Genomic DNA, 14,630 nt, shown 5'->3' with positions numbered 1-14,630 from the left:
CAGTTCTGAAGGTCTGATGCCCCAAAAATGAGTTGTAGGAGTCTACAGTCAAGATGTCAGCAGGCTGTGTTCCTTCTGGAGGCTCCAGAGAAACCCCAATTCCTTGCTCTTCCAAATTCTGGAGGCTGCCTACATTCCTTGGCCCTCAGGCCCTTCCTCCTCCTTCAAAACACATCCTTCTGTTTCTGCTGTCACATCCCTTTTTCTGACTTCGGCCTTCCTGCCTCTTTCTTATGAGGATTTTTGTGATTATATTGAGCCCACCCAGATAATCCAGGATAATCTCTCCATTTTAAGATCCCTAACTTAATCACATCTGTAAAGTCCCTCCACCATGAAGGTAACATTAACAGGTTCAAAGTACAGTTGCTACTGAATTCATATCGCTTCTGCAAAAATCCTAAGACAAACCATTGTAAGTCAGGACCAGTCTGTATATACATCAATATATATCTAGATCTACATCTAGATCCATCTAGATCTACATCTCTCTCCCTCTCTCTATCAATCATACATCCTATTGGTTCATTCTATCTATCATCTATCATCTATCTATCTATCTATCTATCTATCTATCTATCTATCTATCATACATCCTATTGGTTTACTAGCAGGTATTAAAACCACCATTTTATAGCTAAGCTTAGAGAGGTTTGATAACTTTCCCAAGCACAAAGAAGGCCAAGTAGGAGGTCTAGATATCACACCCAGGTTTGTGTGACCCCTCAGTCCTTGCTCTCCTCACTATTGATTACTGCTGGAAAAATGACAAGAGAAGGGCATGGCACCTTGAAGATCAAATACTGCCCCAGTCACTCTCTCCAGAAGTACTAACTCCAGAGAAAGCTTTCCATGAGGCAAGAGCTTAAGTGAAAAGAGTCAAACTGTGACCTTTACCTTCTTTCTTGTACCTTAAGATTCTCAAATCTAGTTTGTCGGAGATTTTACATGAATGCGATGTCACAGGAGAGAGAAATCACCCAGCGCTGCCTGGTCTGCTTGAGGACCTCTACCTGTAGGGGCTTCTATTGCCATACCCAGCTCATGGAAAGACCTGCCATTTTGATGGAGCATCTACTTTGTGCTAGATGTTGTATCTGCCTTATCTATAATTCCCTCCACGGTCCTGCCAAGGATTACTTCATATTGTAGCTGCTGTAACAGGCAAACCCACGTAATGCCTGATGTGGACGAGGTAGGTCTCCATTATCTTTTAAACATGCCATTGGCTCCCAAGATCTCCCACTTAATTGCCTTGGGCTGGAAAGTGACATGTCCCTTCCCTTACACTCTACAAATAAGGATTAGGGTCACACAACTATGTGGGGAAAGCCGGGAAATGTAGGGGAGCATGTGGATATTTGGTGAGCTCTAGCAGAGTCTGACACAGTCACATTTTAAAGATGAGGAATGGTGGATCTCAGAATGCATCATGCTGTCGTCGCACAACTCATAATTGGTGAAGCCCGGATTCTACTCAGGTCATTAAAACTCCAGTGCCATTTCCCCTCAGTGCTTCCCCAAGTAAAATCTACTGTAGTTACTTCAAAACAACTCAGATGCAAAATGATCTGCCTGTGCCGCAGGGGATGCCAACCACCCCCCATCCTCCCCAAAAGGAATCCCTCTATTGCTCATGCAATACAGCAGAGCAGACACCTGCTAACTTGGCATACTCTGCATCAATGCCACATTTCCCTACCAGGCCTTGATGAAGGTCTGATCATGTATTTTTAAAAAAATCTATCCCGCTGTGATGGCTGTATCCCCTCCATCTGTCCCATGCTGGGTGAAATGGGCTACAGCTGCAAGCTACACCTGCCATGGAGCCAGACGGGGTACCTAGGGGGTGGGCAGCAATTTAGCAGGTGGATACTAAAAGCTGGCAACCACTTTGCAAAATTTTTTTTATCCTTTTGTAGCCTTAAAAGAAATAAAAACAAAGAAAATGCAATACAGGAGTGTGTGTGTGGGGAGGAGGGCGGTTGGGACAAAGGCTGGTGCCTCAGGACTTTTATTTTCAATGCAAAATGTCCTTTTTCATTTGCATTGTGGAGAGAGAAGGTGGCCCATCCTCCACCCCAACCCAAATTGAGATGGCACACTTTTGCGTGGGTGAAACTCAAGCTGAGTCTGCAAGGGATCTGCTGTGGGCAAGGGGACAGAGCTGAAGCTCAGTGCTAACAGCTCCAGTGCTTCTTCTCGCCTTTCTCCTTCTCCTTTTTAGTGAAAGGAAAAATCTAGAAGCATATCTTAGAGCCTTCCACCTTCCCATCTTCCTGGTTTCTTTGTCTGCAGAATCATATCCTTTGAACGCTAACTAGCACTAGTACAACATGATATTTGGGCTGGAGGAAGACCAGAGCTGGGGCTGGGCTCTGTTGTGTCACTTTGGACAAGGTATTTCATCTTTCTGAGCCTTAATTTTCCCACCCATAAAATGGGATAAAATTATTACCTAATTCACAGCATTTTTTTTTTGAGTAGTAAATGAGTCCACATGCAAAGTATGTAAGGCTTAATACAGTGCTAGATATATGTAAGCTCTTCCAAAGTGGAGCCATCAATATTATTACTACTAATAGTAGTAACAGTAGTAGTAACAGTAGTAATAGTACAAGTCGTTTTTCTAACTTCCTGGACCATGTGAATTTTTCAGTGATGAGGTAAGTTGGTAGACTGAAGAGGTAAGCCCTGGTCTGAGGCAAAGGCTGAGCCAGTCTGGCTGAATAAAAACTCCTTCCAGTGGTTCATGCCAGGCAGAGTAGTGGAAAGACGACACGAGTTTTGAAGTCAGACGGACAGAGTGTGACTTAGCTTCTCTGCCATTTATAGCTTTGTGATATTGGGCCTGTCCCTCAGCCTCTCTGAAGCTCATCTATACAGCAGACCTGAGTCCAGGCCTTGTGGTTCTCTCTCAGGTGGCGGGGACTATCACTTTACTGTCATGGAGAAGACCAAGCAAGAGAAAGTGAACTTAAACAGTGGCATGAGAAAGGAGTCACTTTCATGAAGTGACTAATTTGACTTTTCTTTATTTTGAAGGTGATTCACCATCGTTTTGTTTAAACAAAAATAAGAACGTCCAAATAAACAAGAGAGAACGTTACCCATAATCCCTCAACCCAGAGACAGCCACTGCCAACATCTTGGTGTTTATCCAAGAAAACTGTCTTGGTTGCAAGGTTGATGAGATATGAAAACAAGCCACCCAGTGAGAAGGACTTGGGGCATGGAAACAGCCACCAGCTGGGGTCAAACGTGCGGCCATTGTCCTGTTGGAAGCAGAGGGCTTGGCAGATGACAGGCCCAGCCCCCTGCTATGATTTATTGAAAGGGCAGCCATCAGCTGTCACTCTGTAGGAAAGTCACCTGACTCCCCACCCCCAGTGTGGAGTTGAAGATGGCCACAAAAAAGTTAGCTTTAAAGACGCTTTATCAAAAAGGAAGCAGGACATAAACTAAAATCTAGTGTATCAGTTTATCACTGTGCCCTCCCCTCCCCCTCCCTCCCTCCTCCCCTCCCTTCCCTCCTCCCTCCTTCTGTCCCTCCCTCCTCTCCCTTCCCTTTTCTCCTTCTTTCCCTTCTTCCTCCCTCCCTCTCTCCTTCCCTCCTTTCCTTCCTCCCTTCTTTTTTTTTTTTTTTCCTCTCAGCCCCTGTGTTAGTTCTGAGCTCCGTGAAGCCCAGGGTTTATAGTCTAATGAGTGATGTAGGCAAAGAGGCAGTGACGCCAGTGTGATGAGCAGTAAGACAGAGGTGACTCCAGGTAGCCACAGAGACCTCCTTAGGGAGCGTGTGGTGCTCCCACCTCTGCCTGGATTACAAAGAGACAAACAGAAAACCTTCCCTGGTGTCCTCGGTACTCCATTGCACAGCATTCTGCCCACTGGGAGAGAGCTGGTGACCGTCTTTCCCCATGACTACAAGCCCCAGGAGGTCAGAGACAACTTCCATCCCCAGCGCCCAGGCAGTGCCAGCTGGGGAGATGCCCCCCCAAACACTGACGAGACAGATGCTGTTGAAAGAATGTACAAGCTGAGGGGTGTTTCTTATGACTTCTATTGTCTTATTCTGCCTCATACCCCTTCTTCCCCTCTTTCAAAGACCCCTCCCTCAATCTGTGGGTTTTGGGAGGGCTATGATCTCAAACCCAGACCACACACCCTGGGGAGCATGGAGGCATGGGGCACAGCTTGGCCAATCTCTTTCGCTCAGGGACAGGGATGATTAGAGGAGGGGCTGGAGCTAGCCTGGGGCCCGGGCGGCACTCCGCCTGCCACCAGCTCCCCCCACAGCCTGGTTGTCCAGTGCTTTTTCTGGAAGCCTCTGAGGGGAATCAGTGTCTTTCCAATAGATCCTTCCTTCTACCTGAAGTTAGTCGGAATACATTTGTCCTGCCTGCTAGAAAAAATAATCTAATATACGCTTTTTTCCTTTAAAATTTTTAATTGAGGTGAAAGTCACGTAACATAAAATTAAAGTGCATAAAAATATAAAATAACATAAACAATAAAGTGGCATTTAGTGCAATCACAGTGCTGTGCAGTTACCACCTCTATCAAGCTCCAAAATATTTTCACTACCCCGAAGGGACACCCCGTAGCCATTGAGTAGTCAGTCCCCGTGCCCCCTCCCCCAGCCCCTGGCAACCACTGGTCTGCTTTCTGTCTATGGATTTACCTTTTCTGGATATTTTATATAAATTGAATCATACAGTACCTGACATTGTGTGTCTGGTTTCTTCTACTTAGCATGACGTTTTTAAGGTTTATCTACATTGGTTCCTTTTATGGCTGAATAATATGCCATTGTATGGATACACCACTTTTGTTCCTCCATTCGTTCACTGATGGGCATTCCCCTTGTTTCCACCTTTTGGCTATTGTGCATCCTTCTGAAATACTCTTGAAGAAGGGGTATGAGTTTGGAAGATGAAGAAAATGGGAAGGGACATTTGAAGACCAGGGAACAACTTATTTCAAGGCAGAAATTTTCCTACCTGGCATGTTCTATTTCCCATGTTCCAGGCTACAGCCTCGTCTCCACACAAGAGCTACAGTGATCTTTCTAAAAGGTACATCAGATCATTTCACTTTCCTGTTGAAGACGCCTGTCTCACATTACATTTCCTTCTGCTCACCATGCCACGGTCACATGCTGCTCTCCTTTCTGTTCCTACAATATACCAAGCTCATCTCCAACTCAGGGCTTTTGTACCTGCCACACTCTAGCAGGAACACTCTTCTCCCTGAATTTCTCAGGGCCAGCTTCCTCTCATCAGGCAAATACCACCTCTGCAGAGAAGCCTTTACGACATTTCTAGGAATGTTCTCCCCATCCACTCCCACCACCCCCCAGAAACTGAACTGTCTCATTTCCCGAAATGATCTTTCTTGTTCATTTGTATATGTAGTTTATTATCTGCTTGGTTTGGTTTTGGTCTTTGGCTTCCCCTTGCTCTGGCCTCTTTTCTTCCCCAGAACAGAAGTTCCAAGAGGGTCAGGAATTCTTTGATTCCTCAAGGCACAGAGGGTGTTTGGAATTTAGAAGGTAATCAATAAGTAATTGTTAAAAGAGCAGATGGCTGGACATGATCCAACACAGAACTGGCAAGGAATATGGTGTGGCTGGTGCAGAGAAAGAGGGCAGGACGGCCATGGGTTGTGGTGGAAACAATGACTATATCTAGATTTTCCAAGATGCTTCTTTATACCAGGCTTATTCTAATTTAGCTTTAGAAATTCTCTGATTTGATTATTTCTTGGCACTGCAGAAACAGAATGTTTACTTATTATTTCCATCTCACAGTCAGCACAGAAACCCTAGAGGGGTGTTATTGCTGAAAGGAGGCTTTGCAAAGGGGAGGCAGCATAGAGGACCGGAAGAGTCAGGACCCTTGTCTTCTCTTTAAGTGCTGTATGGCTTTGGACAAATCACTAACCTCTCTGAAGTTCAGGTTTCTCAACAGCAAAAATGGAGAGTACTTGAAGATAATAGCTCTTACTATGAAATGTGAGATGGATTTATAAATACTTACTCTTGTTTCTCCCTCAGAACAACACTGTGAGGTTGACAATGATTATTATTCTCATTTTATTGTCGAGAGTCCAAGAGGGTAAGTTGAGGTCAACTACTAACCACTGGTGGAGCTGAGACTAGGGTCCCAAGTCTGGCTCCAAGTCTAGGATATTTCCCTGCAGACTTCCCCAGGCTATTGTGGTGATTAATTATAAATTATAAGCATATACATTCAGTTTTCTCTCCCAGAGTCCTCATATCATTGAACCTGGAAGTAGGGTGGGTGTCCTCCTTGCTTCTCATGGCCACCTCTGGATCTTTGTCCCTCCTCCCCCAAAATCTCTAATTTTGGAGTTCATTTCATCAGACTACACCGTCTGCTGCCATTTCTTGGTGCAGCCAACTACCGACCCCTCTTTACTCGAAGATGTTAGCACCTCCCTAGTTGTTACTCACTCCAGAATGATTCCTGTCATTCTTCCTAGCGATTTCAATATACACATATATATCCCCTCAAATGCTTTGGCCACCCAGTTTCCTTCATTCTTTTATTTTTCTTTTTTATTCAAAAAATCAACTGTATTGAGTTATAATATACATCCTATAAAATTCACTTATTTGAGTAGATAGATTTCAATGACTTTTAATGAATTTATAGAGTTGTGCAGCCATCACTACAGTCCAATTTTAAGACATTTTTGTCACCCCCAAAATATCCTCCCTGTCCATTTGCAGTCACTTCTCATTCCCACCCCTCAGCTCCAGCCAACCCCTAATTTACTTCCCTTATCCATAGATTTGCCTTTGCTAGACATTTCATATAAATAGAATCATACAACATGTGCCCTTCTGGGTCTGGATTCTTCCACTTAGCACAATGTTTTCAAGGTTTATCCATGTTGAAGCATAAATCACTACTTCATTTTTTAATGGTAGAATAATATTCCATTATATGGATATAGTACATTTTGTTTGCTGATTCACTACTTAATAGGCATTTGGGTTGTTTCTGCTCATTGGCTATTACGAGTAAGGCTGCTGTGAAACTCACATACAAGTCTTTGTGGGAATATATGTCTTAATGTCTCCTTGGTATATAGCTAGGAATGGAATGGCTAGGTCATATGGTAAATTTATATTATCGTTTTAAGAAACTACCAAATTATTTTCCAAAGTAATTTCACCATCTTATATCCCCACCAACTGTGTGTGAGGGTTCCAGTTTCTCCACATCCTCACCAACACTTGGTAATGTCTATCTTTCTGATTACAGTTATGCCCTAGAGGAGTGCAGTGGTCCCCATCCTCGGATAGATTTGCATTTCCTGATGGAGGATGATGTTGAGAATCTTTTACGTGCTTCTTGTCTGACCACTCACTTCCTTTACTGCTTCTGTGCTTCTAATCTTGTCTTCCACCTTAAAATAGTCACACACCATCACAGTCAACCCTGGACCCTGTCGTTACTTCCTTCACAATCTCAATTTTGGACTTTTAACCATCACGGTTTTTCTGGCTCACCACCTCTTCACCTCTAACAATTTTTCAGTGCTATCAGGATCAAATTCTTTTAGATTCCATGAGCTGTCATTAAAGTCATTCCCTTGTACCTTTCTCCATTCATTGTACTTTCCTGGTAAACCCACAACTCTGGTTGCTTCGGAAGGTCCATCTGTTATGCAGTTCACCACACTCTGAATGTGGCTTGAGAGAAAACACACAGGAGACCTTTCTTTACCTTCGTAACCATAACTCTCAAGGTATGATGATGATGCCTGGCAATCATCTTACCCTGTTCTCTGTATTCACTCTCCCATTCCCCAGGTGACCATTTGCTACCTTATCCTTTCTCCTCAAACCTTCAAGACATCATTTCCAAGCCTCATTTTTAGCTGATGTCCTTGCTTCCTATTTCACTGAGAAAATAGAAACACTTAAGAAGACACAACCAGCCATTGGCACCATATTTATCCACCTACAAGCATCTGTTCCTACTCTCCTTCCTTCCTGTTCTGTGGATGGAAAGTCCTTGCTGCTATCTAAGGCCGACTCACTACTCATGATTGCAGCCCACCCCCTCTTATCTATTTATGGAGATTCCTCCAGGAATTGCCCTCTCTTCTACAGTGGTAGCATGCCAATGTGCTATAATAACACCTGTCTTAATTAAGCCCTCTTTGGATTCCATATCCCTTATAACTGCTCTCTTTCTCCATTGCTCTGCTCCCAGTAGCAGTGAAATTCCTTGGTAGATTTTTCTCCTATAATTTTTGGCCCCCGATTCATCTCTTCCAAGTCTTTCTCGAACCTACTCCCATCAGGATTATAACCCCACCATCCACCATACCAGTCCTTGGCAGAGCTGCAACAACCTTCAATGATGCTTACCACAATGATTAATTGTTAGGTCTCATTTGACTTGACCTATAACAGCATTTGACATAGTTCATCAGTCCTTCCTTCTTGGAAGCAATTCTCTTACTTGACTTTCCCTCCTACCTCACTGGTTTTATGTCTCTCTTGCTCATTTTTCCACATTTTGCCAACTTTAAATTTTGGAGTATGCTCAGGCTTAGCCCTGGGATCTCTTCTCTGTCTACACTCACTTCTAGAGTGTTCTCATCTATGTACATGGGTGTCAACACCTCTATTTAAAAACAACAACAACAACAACAACAACAACACTCCAACTAAATCCCCAGCCTGGACCTCCACTCCACATTCATACACTCAAATTGCCTTCTCAAAGTTTCCACTGAATGTCTAAAACATATCTGAAAATTAATATGCCCAAAACAGACCTCCTAATTCCTACCTCCTCCAAATCCGACCCTCTACCATCTTCACCATCTTAGTTCATGGAAATGCCATTCTTCTAGTTTTCCAAATAAAAAGTTCAGTAGTCACTCTTGGTTCCTATTATTAGTTTTCTAGGACTTCTGTAACAAAGTGCCACAAACTGGGTGGCTTAAGTGACAGAAATTTGTTTTCTCATAGTTCTGAAGGTGAGATGTCTGAGATCAGGTGTTGGTAGATCTGGTTCCTTCCGAGGGCTGTGAGGGAAGGGCGTGTTTTCTAGAGTCTTTTCCCTGTGTCCTCACATGGTCTTCTCTCTGTATGTGCTTGTATCCATCACATTTGGAGTAATAACCTGTCTCCTTACAAGGTTCTACCTAGTTATTTGCCGCTGACCTACCCCTTAACATTTCTCTGTGCATCTGCCCCATCATACTAGCTGCCTTATTCTGTCCTTTAGCAGGCCAGCCTCTTCCTAGTCTGAGAGATTTTGCTTTTCTCTATCCCTAGGAACAATCTTTCCTTAGCTCTTCACATACCTGGCTTCTTCTCATGCTCAGGATTCACTCCATATGTGACCTACTCTGATTGTCCAAAGTAGCCACCCTCCAGACTAAATTTACCACCCCATTTTTCTTTCAAAACACATATCACATGCAATGATCTTATGTAGTATTTATTTGCTTACTTGTTTGCTGTCTATTTCCTTCGATAAGTATATGTGTTCTGTCATGGTCAAGGCCTTGTCAGGCTTGGTCACCACTCTACCCCAGCCCTAAGGGCTCGATACATGTTTGCTGAAAGAGAAAAAAAAATGAGTAAATGGGTTAATGGGACCCTGAAATGCCCACTGAGATTAGGAATCTTTATACCAACTACATCATGCTCTTAAAACAATTATTTGGCTATGTGTGCACACGCACTGGACACACACACACATCCAGATAGAGGAGACAGAACAGATAGAAGATCAGATTAAAAACAGAGTTTGGAATAGACAGTGTCAGTCCTCTTTGTTCATGTAACCAAGTCTTAAAAATACTACTTTTCTCCAGATGAAACGGGAAGCTATGAATTCTAGAGGATTTGGTAGGGAAGGCCTCCCTCTGCCTTTGGACAAATGGTGCCCAGCCAAGCTATGTGACAAGGAAGGTGAGATCATTTTCATCAGCTGCCACCAAACTTGAAAAGGGTTGATTGATATGACAAAATCTTTTCACAAAGAACATAAATCAAAGAAGATGACTGACAGCGAAGTAAACATTTTAGATCTAGAGTAATTAGGAATATATTAGCAATTAAAATAAACTTATTATCATTAGCAAAATTGGCAGTTACTTGCAATTTCCCCAGGGGCCTCATTTCAAGTTTATCCTTGTCGATTATATTAAGGCAGGATTAATGTTTTTAGAGATACAGTTTTAATTTTTGTGGATTTCATTTTCTCACGTCTCTGCCCATAGTTAGTAGAGCTCAGTGCTTCTCAAACAATGATTGCGTGGTTTTCTATGAGCTGGACCCAGGTGTTCTAACACTAAAACTGAACAAAGCTGTTGTTTACCCTGTTCTCAGAGAAAATTAAATTAGTGGATATAATTTTTTTTTTTTTTAGTTTTTGCTCCTATAATTTTTTTAGGCCTCAGCACCTGTTACCACTTGTCTTCCAGGAAGTGCTAAAAAAATGACAAAATGCCTGAGCTTGAAACAAATAAATAAACTAATCAAGGGAAAACTAATCAGCAGCCTTCTGAGATCAATTGCATCTTCCTCCAGTGGAAATGTGTTCTGATGGGTCTGGCTCTTTGGATGGTAACAGAGGCAGGACTGACCCTTGTTAGTCTAACCACCCACTGGCTGTACCCAGTGGTCTTCTTTGAGACAACCTCATTGCCTTCCACCTTTCCTCACACATAGTGATAAAAATGGAGTTGTATCAAGCACTTACTATAGGCAAATACTTTACACATTCTCTCCTGTAAACCCCACTGAGACACAATCAAGTAGGCACTTTACTTTTCCCATTTTATAGATGAGGAAACAATGAGGTCAAGTAAATTGTGTTAAGCCCCAGTACTTGAACCCTTACTGGGGGAGTAGGATATCCTGGTAACTCTCCTCTGAGTATATTCAAATTAGTAAAAGCCTTTCCTAAAATGCCAGCTCTTAATTTTTATTTAAGTAGATTCTGCACCCAGTGTGGAGCCCAGCACGGGGCTTGAACTCATAACACTGAGATCAAGACCTGAGCTGAGATCAAGAGTCGGACACTTAACTGACTGAGCCAAACACATGCCCCTCAACTCTTACTTTTATTAACCTAATGGGGATGGGCAGAAATTTGGAGGCCAGGAGCCTGAGGTAGCCCTACTGCCTTGGCGGCCTATGTAAGTAAACTAAAACCGAAGCCAGAGTCAATTCCTATAATGACTCAAGGTGAAGAAGTTGAAACCTAGGGACAACCATTTGCAGCCGATTAAGCTTTCCCAAATAAGGCAACTGCTTAAGCTATAGCCAATCAAATGATTTCCTTTCTTTGCTTCCTGTCTTCTCCATAAAAACTTTTCCACTAGCTTCTATGAGCGCGGCACTCTTGACAACTCAGATTGGCACTGCCTGATTCAAATCCATGTTTGCTCAAATAAACTCTTGAAAGTTTTAATGTGCCTCAGTTTATCTTTTAATAGATGAATGAAGAAAACAAATGAATGAAGAAAATAAAAACATTTAACACTTGATTTTGAGATGTGGTGTTGTACTTTCATTTGATTATGGGAGTGTCTCATGGTTGGGGGACATTAGAACATTATCTACTTGTCCTATCCCATCTCTTTTCTCATTTCCTGTCATCAGGTGCCAGCTGGGAGAAGTCATCCCTCAAATGGATATAATAGGCCAATTTAAATAATGCTGTCCACCTCCAATCTCCCCTGAGAAAAGCAAAACTGTTAAGTCTGATTTTGTTAGATCTTTTCCATTGGGTTGATTTAAAATAGAGTTTCCTCATCTATAAAAGGGGGTAATAGTAGTACCTACTTTAGGATTACCATCTATGGAGGAGATTATTTTGTTTTCAAAATATGAATAGTTAACCCTTACTGAATGCTTCTTACATGGCAAGAACTCTTCTAAGAACTTTACATATATTGTCTCAATTACTCCTCATAGTGCCTGGTATGTGGAAGGCACTTGAAAATATTTGCTTATGGATGGAAGGAAGGAAGCAAGCAAGCAATTGATATTATAGAGGTGCTGGTAAACTTGGGAGCTTATTTACTTGTCATAAAGATGCAATGGGAAACTCTTCCAAAGGAAAATTAATGCAAAGCACATACAAATTGTAACCGCAGTATTAGTTACACATCATAAAAGCACTAAATTATATATAATAGTGAAAATAATAAGAAACAAATAGCTTTCTAGGTCAACGTCTCTTGAATTTATCCAGCACAAAAGAAGCAGGAGGATTATTTTGCTGTTATTGGAAATTAAAAAAAAAAAAAAAAAACCTTTTTGAGATTTACCTCTCTTACTTAGAGACCAAAAATAATGTAGTTGTTTCCCCACGATGCCCCACTCACCTGGTTATATTTCAGGGAGCCAAAGAAACTAGTTTGTTTTGAATAATGATTTGCATAAATAGGCACACACCATGACTCTAAACAACTCATTCAGTTGGAGTAAAATGAACTTCACTTTACTTGGAGCTGTCACATTGTGATTTATTTTTCCATTCCCTTCCATCAGTGGACTGTAACGATCACAGCACATTGTACGCCTGTCCTTTGTGCCCCATGGGTCTTTTGTTTCTAAGAAACACAGTGATTGTGATGTTGGGTTGAGGAAGAACACAGCATAATCAGCCCAGCCTGGCCCATGAGAAATTATGAAGTAGATATTCCTGGTTTCTCTGTTTTATCATCTGAGGCTCTTCTCTGTTCCACCAGAATGGTAGAACAATTGGTCAAGACCTTGCTTCCCAAAGGAGCTCTTATCCTAGATTTTGGTGAAAGGTCCTAAGACAAGGAAATGTCCAATGACCAAAAGAATGGGACATTCTTCCTGGGTAGCCTGATAGATCCCCTTAAAATATAGACACTTCCATGGTGATCCTACTTAAGTCATGAGATGTATCCATCCAGGATGCCAAGCTCTTGGAGAGATTGACTCACTGACTTATTCAATCATTCAACAAATATTTATTAAGCACCTAGTGAGTATCAGGAATTGTGCTGAGAGGTAGGATTCAGAGATGAAAAATAAACTCCTTCCCTGCCTTCAGGTAGCTCTGCCTCAAAAGTAATGCAGTATGGAGTGCAGTTTGGGGCATAAAATTCTGGTAATATAATCTCACTGGGCCTCAGTTTCCTTATCGACAATATGTAGATGATAACATTGTCTATCTCCAAGGGTTAATGTGAGAATTAGTTAAGACTTACAAAACACTAGGCCGTGTTAAGTACATGGTGCTTAAAAACATCCTAGAGACTTTTATGCAGTAGAATGACAGCATTGTTTGTTCACTTGTGTATAAATGGATAGAATACCCCAGTTCCACAGATATTAAGTTTCATAGGAAAAATTCAAGGCCCTTTAGACCCCTAGAGAGTTTAACAGTGAGGTTGAGAGTTTATGAGTGGGGCTTTCTGAAGGTGAGGATAAAAGTTCAGAGCCAGCATACCAGAAACCTGGGTTGCAATTGGTCTTGAGAACTTTCTAGAGTCCCAGACTGTCTCCTTTTGTCTCTTCTGACCCAGAAGCCAACGTCCTTCCTACTGGTCCTGACTTCATGTCTCTGTTAGCTCAGAAACTTCCACTTGGATTATTCCCCAGTACCAGCTTCCTGCCAGAAATAGATCTTTTTTAGGCTTGATGAATCTCTCACTGTCAAATGCACAAGTTCAAGCATAGGCATATTTGCTAAACTAGCTGCTGCTGAGGGCATGCCATCTCCTACATAAGTAATCAGACACCAGCACACAGATCTCTCAGTGGCATAGCCATAGATTGCCTGCACTGTCAGTTCCACGTGGAAATGGGGAGGTGTTAGCTCTGGAAGGTGGAGTCATCTGTCTGATGCCACACAGTGACACACCTGTGGATTTGAACCAGGTCTCCAATGCCAGAGTTCACACTCTTCACCCCACACTGTGTTGCTTCCAAAAAAAAAATAGTGAAATGATGAGAATGAGGCTTTTGGGCAGGAGCAGAGGATGTCACCTAAATTTATAGTTGGAGTGCCTTTGGGAGGCTCCTTGGAATTCCAAATAGTTCTTTCACAGTGGGGACACCGTGCCTGAAATCCCACCATTCTAGTTCAGTTCCTTTGGCCTGACATTTATGGCCTCCATTATCCCTGATCTAATCACATCCATGCAGTTGTTTCCATTGCCAAACTGACTGGCTTCCCAGCCCCTCCTTCACGCCACCCTGTTCAGCTTTCCTGCCTCTCTGTCACAGTTCATGCCCTTGTATCCACCTGACAAACACTAATAATTTGCAATGGTAAATGCTCAACAGGTGTCTGCTGAAAGAATACATTTCCTCAATACATTACTCTATGAATCTTCTTTTAAAGTTTTATTTACTTATTTTAGAGAGAGAGAAAGAGTGCACAAGCAGGAGGAGGGGCAGAGGGAGAGGGGAAGCAGACTCCATGCTGAGCAGGGGCTGGAAGCAGGTTAGATCTCATGACTCTGAGATCATGACCTGAGCCAAAACCAAGAGTCAGATACTTAACCAACTGAGCCAGCCGGGCGCCCCTGAATCCTCTTTTATAATGTAAACATAACGCACATATGAAGATAAAAACATGGAC

General features: G+C 42.4%; 1 protein-coding gene across 6 annotated transcripts in view; it reads left to right on the top strand.

Annotated features, from left to right (window-relative positions):
* The window catches only part of TMEM71 (transmembrane protein 71), a 37,624-nt gene extending 32,921 nt beyond the window's left edge, over nt 1-4,703 (top strand). For 4 of the 6 annotated variants that reach the window (XM_025871141.2, XM_025871138.2, XM_025871140.2 and 1 more), the window contains 2 exons: nt 918-1,195; nt 3,046-3,540. In XM_025871141.2, coding sequence (XP_025726926.1) covers nt 918-1,152 — 235 coding nt within the window. In that variant the 3' untranslated portion in view covers nt 1,153-1,195; nt 3,046-3,540. Of the gene's footprint in view, nt 1-917; nt 1,955-3,045 lie in introns of those variants that run through there. The other 2 variants (XM_073893221.1, XM_073893220.1) reach the window with 2 other exon arrangements.
* The last annotated feature ends 9,927 nt before the right edge of the window (nt 4,704-14,630 follow it).

This window comes from Callorhinus ursinus, unplaced genomic scaffold (assembly GCF_003265705.2).
Source record: "Callorhinus ursinus isolate GAN/ISIS: 27379988/994484 unplaced genomic scaffold, GSC_fseal_2.0 scaffold5, whole genome shotgun sequence".
Classification (NCBI taxonomy): Eukaryota; Metazoa; Chordata; class Mammalia; order Carnivora; family Otariidae; genus Callorhinus; species Callorhinus ursinus.
The sequence above is the reverse complement of the archived record's forward strand: the minus strand, read 5'-3'. Positions and strand labels throughout refer to the sequence as shown.